This window comes from Hoplias malabaricus, chromosome 2 (assembly GCF_029633855.1).
Source record: "Hoplias malabaricus isolate fHopMal1 chromosome 2, fHopMal1.hap1, whole genome shotgun sequence".
In the NCBI taxonomy this organism is placed as follows: domain Eukaryota; kingdom Metazoa; phylum Chordata; class Actinopteri; order Characiformes; family Erythrinidae; genus Hoplias; species Hoplias malabaricus.
Window position 1 is genome coordinate 17,993,401 of NC_089801.1, and position 6,325 is coordinate 17,999,725.

The 6,325-nt window shown below is 43.7% G+C and overlaps 1 protein-coding gene across 1 annotated transcript; it reads right to left on the reverse strand.

Moving 5' to 3' along the window:
- Positions 1-204: 204 nt before the first annotated feature.
- psmb6 (proteasome 20S subunit beta 6) lies at positions 205-4,320 on the reverse strand. The gene is made up of 6 exons (XM_066650873.1): positions 4,144-4,320; positions 3,157-3,224; positions 2,695-2,826; positions 2,163-2,292; positions 1,910-2,054; positions 205-870 (listed from the first exon to the last, which is right to left on the reverse strand). Exons 1-6 carry the CDS (start codon positions 4,234-4,236, stop codon positions 743-745), a joined length of 696 nt encoding a protein of 231 aa, XP_066506970.1. The 5' UTR covers positions 4,237-4,320; the 3' UTR covers positions 205-742.
- Between the last annotated feature and the right edge of the window lie 2,005 nt (positions 4,321-6,325).

Below are 6,325 nucleotides of genomic sequence, written 5' to 3' on the forward strand. Positions count from 1 at the left end.
TTGCACTCGGTTGTTTCTTTTTTTTTTTTTTAGTTTCCAGAGTGAAATTTTACAACGTAACATTTTAATGCTAGCGGCATTTTATTAATTCATGACTATTTTCATTCATCCTCCGCCTCAGTAATTTATTATTTAAATGTCATTTTAATGTGTTTAACTTTGTTTTACACAAACAACGAGTGAGAAATGAAGACTGTCCCACACTGATCTAAGTCAAGGCTTTTATTCATTGACACATAAACCAATCTTTGTGTAGTGCAGTGGTTCCATGTCCTCAGCCCACGCCCTGCCCACTTCCCTTTTACCAAAAAAAAACTCAGTTAACAGGATTAGGCCCGAGTTTCCTTCACAGAGCTGATTTTAGGCTTGGATTCTCTGGCTAACAGCCTCTGTTCAAGAGGAAAGTGCTGATTTTGGGCTAAACTCAGTCTCAGGCTAGAACTTGCCCTTAAAGATAACGAAAGAATAAATCTTATTATTAACTCAGACTCCATCAGGTTTAGGCTCGTTCAAATGGGAAGGTCCTGATCTTTTTTTTTTCCCTCTGGGCTCAAGTTATCCAGTTAACTGAGAATAATCAGGTGAAAGTGTTGAGAGCGTGATGTCGTCAGAACTGGAGACCTGTGTTTGTTGTGATGCAGTAACAGAAATGTTTGTTTTGATAAAATACTGATCTAACAAAATGAGGTCTGAATTACGAGCTGAAAAACAACAACAAAAACAACCCTAAAGTAGCCATGAGTTAAGCGTTAAAAAACGTGGGCAGCTGGTTTCCCAGAATGACACTCCGCTCAAGCCCCGCCTCCGTGATGACCGCCAGTCTGACCACGCCCCCAGACGAGCCGTCTCTCTCCATCGCCAAAGACAAAGCTGGAGAGAGAGAAGAAAGATGGAGAGAGATACAAAGCAGGAGGAAAAGAACAGTAGGGAGAATGAAGGGAAATGAGAAGAGACAATAATGGGGGGGGGGGTAAACAGTGATTGAGGGGGAAGAGAGAAAGGGAAAGGAGAAGAAGAGATACAGTAAGAAAAGGGCAAAAAGCAGGGAGAAAAAGAGAACAGGTGAGTATTTAAAATATTCAGGGTGGGGATAATATCCATGTTAAATTCTTCTAAAGCATTACCACAGGAACGCTGCAGCTGACTGTAATCAGATCTGGGCACTGAACAGTCGTGTGGGGACCCGTCACATTTATTCCATTATTGACTAAAATATTTTTAGTGACCTCAGTGTTGTCCACTGTTTATTTTCATAAGAATAAACCTCTATTTTAGCCACTTGCTCTGTTCTGTTCTTAGGTTTTCTTTAGTCTCTGTTTTGGAGACATTCTGTAACCTTTATCACTGGGCACAAGGCAGGAACACACACTGGAGGCGGCGCCAGTACTTCACCCCTATGGACACTTTTGAGTCTCCAATCCACCTACCAACGTGTGTTTTCGGACTGTGGGAGGAAACCGGAGCACCTGGAGGAAACCCACAGGGAGAACACACCACACAGTCACCCGGTGGAAACCCATTCGGACACAGGGAGAACACACCACACTCCTCACACAGTCAGTCACCAGGAGGAAACCCACGCAGACACAGGGAGAACACACCACACTCCTCACAGACAGTCACCAGGACTCGAACCCACAACCTCCAGTTATTTATTTAATATATTTAAACATGTTATATTTCAGTTCCAATGTCTGAATACACAATAACCAAGTTTGTGCTAAATGTTTTTATTGCTCTTTAAAAAGGGGTGTAACTGCATTATGCTGTTGTATCATTATATCACTGTCAAAAAAGGTCTTAAATTGGAAAGATCTTATCGCAAAATATCAAACACCAGACAGAAAAGGCTATTATAACAGGTCTAGTTGTCTGTGAGAGAGAGAGAGAGAGAGAGAGATTCTCTCACCATCAGCGGTGAAGCGCAGACACTCCTCTTTGGTCATTCCTGTTTTAAAGTTAGAGTCGACGAAGCCGTAGATGTAGGAGCTCCCAGATCCTCCGACTGAGACCGGCTGTCTCACCAGCATCCCCCCCATCGGCACAGTGTACACCTACACACACACACACCCAATAAACAACACCACCACTGAACAGAGTCGTGAACATGTTTACAGCAGCTCTGCAGGTAATCAGCGCTGGGTCTCCAGGTGGTCCCTCACCTGTCCTCCTCTGCGCTTGTCCCAGCCGGCCACGATGATCCCAGCCATCAGCTCCTCTCTGTACCTGTAGCACATCTGTTTGAACAGGTTCGCAGCCGTCTGCACCAGAGGAGGCTCGTCCAGCTCAATACTGGGGAACCAGAGGAAGAGGATTAACATCGACAACAACAAAACTACAGACGCAAAACACAGCTAGCGCCTCGCCTCAGTTTCAGCTAGATTGGTAGATTGGTAGATTCTAATTCTCAGGTTTTATAGTGATTTTAATTATTCTGACTCTGGGAGAACAGTTAAAAGGACAGGGGGTGTTCTTGCTTTGCATCCTGAGATTGAAGAAGGGTTTGATGGTGCCTTAAAATCAGCCAAATTAAGATATCTTAGTAGACGGCACAATGCGGTGTCTACGAATTGAGACAGCCTACGAGTCGGGAGCGTACACACTGATGTAAAATGCTCTCTAGCTGAACAGCCCACTAGGTTTCGGGATAGGCCTGTAGTTTTACGTAATGCATTATGGGAGTTGTAGTTTTACCTGTGGAATCCAAGCTGGTAGCTGACGGCCTCTGCGATGGCCTGAGTGTCAGCTGCTGATCCTGAACGACAGCAGAAAATCCGCTCGTGAATCGGAGTCAGTTTGTCGGTCACTCTGTTTGCAATGTACGCTCTGCAAGGAATAAGCAACAAACAATAGATCTGAGCCACACTGCTGCACGCTTCCTTCATCTGATTTGCAGTTTTACATTAATCTGTAACTCTTCTGTAGCATCCTATGGCAAAACACAGTCACTGAAAGATTCCTGAAGGGGATCTCAACTCATATGATATTACTAGAGATATTCTGTCATGAGAAAAACAGAATAGAAAAGGGCATCAGTTTAATGAGAGTAAACTGCAGACCCAAGACTCTGGCATGTATTACATGTGTTACGTTTCTCTCTAAACTGACGTGATAGTAAACATCATTTCCCTTCAGTGTGTGGTGTCCTGCCCTTACCCTGTTGTTGTACGTGAATCAGCGCCAATCACCACGCCTCCATTAAACTCCACGGCCATAATGGTGGTCTGTAACAACGGGTTAATTCATTAAAGCCTGGGTTATGATAGAGACAGTAGATTCAATCTGCTATATATAACATTCTGCCACCAGACTTGGCTCTTTAAAATTGTTAATTAAAAAAATACTGGAAATGGCTCTGCTGCATCATTTTGCATACAACCGCAACACTGATTTATGGGATAATTTTCTAACACAGAGCTGTATGCAAAGGTTTGGGCACCCCTGATTAGTGGACAGTGTTTAAAACTTCAGCAGCACTGCTGTGTCTGATCCACTCGCACCAGCACAACACACACTAACACACCACCACCATGTCAGTGTCACTGGTCCTGAGTGCCGAAGAACAGGGGGAAAGAGTAAAAAGTATTCAGAGCTACAGATGGACTACAATTAGGGAGTGTCATTTTAGATATACTGTGTGGTCAGATGAACTGAGAGAATGGAAAGTAACTGTGGGCAAAACAGTATTCAATTATCCTTAAAGAATGCCTTAAAGTAAATAAATACAGCAACAAAACGCGTAGTGTACATAGTTAAAAGCAGTGTCCAGTTATTTCATATAAAAACAACCAAAAAACGTCATTTTAAACTTTTAAAAAGGACTTTTATTGTGGCACTCATTACACACAAAAAATCTCCATCGCTAGCATGACTAGCATTAGCTCATGACTAAGTGATCTGAGTCGATTTCAAAACAATTTTACTCATAAATATTCGTTTATAAGACTATAAAACGGAGTCTAGATTAAAATAATGCATTGTAAACATGTAATAACGAGCGTTTATGAAGAAGCAGGTGTTATAACAGTGAAGTTATTTCAGTTTTTCTGCTGTTACCGGCACTGAAAGCTAGCAGTGATTCAGCGGAGCTCCTTTACTCCATTGTTTTGAACAGAACTTTGGTCGTTGGTGTTTTAAACTCACCCCGGTGCTGACTTCTTCTCTCTCCCAGCTCGGAACCATCTCCCCGGTACTAAAAAACCGCTCCGTTCGCCTCCCCAGCATTTTCACCGCCATTCTGCCTCTCAAACAGTTCAGAAATAACGGAGGAATACTGAAAACCCTCCTTTATCCCCACCTAGTGCACAGGAGACTCACTGCGTTCGGGATGATCCGCATTCACTTAAAGGAGCAGTAAGCGATTTTCTTCAAAAGCCTGAGAATCATCAACGTTAAATAAGCAGCACATGATTAAACATTTGTTCTAGCAGCCGCATCAGCACAAGTGCATTTTGTTCCTGTTTAAACCTGTTTTAAATAGGCACTCCAGACCAGAATGGCAGACTTTGCTGTGGTGGTTCACCTGTCTGGCCACTTGAGGTCGCTTTAACTACACACATTAATGCACTGGTGGAGCTTTAGGAAGTGCAGACATTGGTGGATAGATATGTGAACTACAATAACAGATAAGCTGGTTAAAATGCATATAGAACATTTAAATCCAAATTTCAGCTATAATTGTTAACAAAGGCTCTCTTTAAATTGTCTTTTTTCTTTTTATAACATTATACAGTGTGTGTGTGTGTGTGTGTGTGTGTGTGTGTGTGTGTGTGTGTGTGTGTGTGTACACTTATACCTGTTGTGGCCCACTAGTTGAAAACCACTGCCACAGAGCATATACTGGTTTAGACATTTTAATTTTTGTGCTTTACAGGAAAAAAATAATTTAGTTAATAGGGCTTGGTAAAGGGTGGCACGGTGGCGCAGCAGGTAGTGTTGCAGTCACACAGCTCCAGGGACCTGGAGGTTGTGGGTTCGATTCCCGCTCCGGGTGACTGTCTGTGAGGAGTTGGTGTGTTCTCCCTGTGTCCACGTGGGTTTCCTCCCACAGTCCAAATACACATGTTGGTAGGTAGATTGGCGACTCGTAAATGTGTGTATGTCTGTGTTGCCCTGTGAAGGACTGGCACCCCCTCCAGGGTGTATTCCCATCTTGTGCCCAATGATTCCAGGTAGGCTCTGGACCCACCCTGAACTGGATAAGCGATTACAGATAATGAATGAATGCTTGTTAAAACAACATATTGCACCTTTAAATATCGCTGTTGTGTCATTCCTACTGTTTGCTTTGGGACATGAACAGAAACAGTGTGGAGCAGTGCTACAGGAGGAGACTGAAATGGTTCAGACACAAAGCTGCTGTGATTCCCGGGGGACACTCGGAGGAAGAGCCGGAAACATTCCTGTGGCACTGTATTGATCTGCCTTTGGGCCGAGGATGGATTGCGTTCCTCACTGCACCTCGGGGACTGCTTCATAAAATTCTGGACACTCAGAATTGACTGTCAGACCTCACCCATTACTGTGGATTAGTTTTTTGTTTCTGAACCTTTTCAGCTTTGTGTTCAGTCCAGCCTGACAGAGTAGAGGGTCGTGTGTGTGTGACTGGGTGTGTGTGTGTGTGTGTGTGACTGCGTGTGTGTGTGTGACTGGGTGAGTGTGTCCCTAATTATTTCAGGACTGTGGACACACTGTGACCCTGATGATGATGAAGGGCTTAGAGAAGATGAATGAATGACAGAAACATTGGTACACTATTATGTCAGGTGATGTAACAGAATGGAGGGTTCTCATGCAAGTGTGTTAAGCTTATCTAATTTCACATGTGCCTTCATGAGCTCCTTGTGCGGATTATTATTCTTTGCAGAGCTGTAATGACTCTCTCTGTGTGTGTGTGTGTGTGTGTGTGTGTGTGTGTGTGTGTGTGTGTGTGTGTGTGTGTGTGTGTGTAAGCAGTTGTAAGCCTCTGATCTGAAGTGTGTTACTCAGCAGGATCACTTCTTCTGCTGATCCCCGAGGAGGAGGCTTTAGACGAGCTGATGGATAACGAACACCACACTAACAAGCTTTAATTAATAGCGTGGGCTCTGTGTGGCTGGATACCTGCTTACATCAGCAAAATCATTCGGGTTGCCCAATATAATAAAAGAGCGCAGGACTCTGAGGTCAGTGCCAGTGTTACAGCTTCAGAGAGTTTACACTGTATGGCCAAAATTTTGTGGACACCCTCCCATCCAGCCTTTGTTCTGAAGTGAAGGGTGTTAAAGAAATATTAAGTGAGACCCTAAGGGCTCCCCCAGTGTCATTTATTTTTACAGCACGGTAT

Excerpts from the sequence above, each read along its gene's own strand:
- psmb6 (XM_066650873.1), bottom strand. The coding sequence starts at position 4,236 with ATGGCGGTGAAAATGCTGGGGAGGCGAACGGAGCGGTTTTTTAGTACC. Across the intron at positions 3,225-4,143 it reads GAGAAGAAGTCAGCACCGGG|ACCACCATTATGGCCGTGGA; the intron begins GTGAGTTTAAAA and ends CCGTTGTTACAG. Across the intron at positions 2,055-2,162 it reads ACAAGCGCAGAGGAGGACAG|GTGTACACTGTGCCGATGGG; the intron begins GTGAGGGACCAC and ends GTGTGTGTGTAG.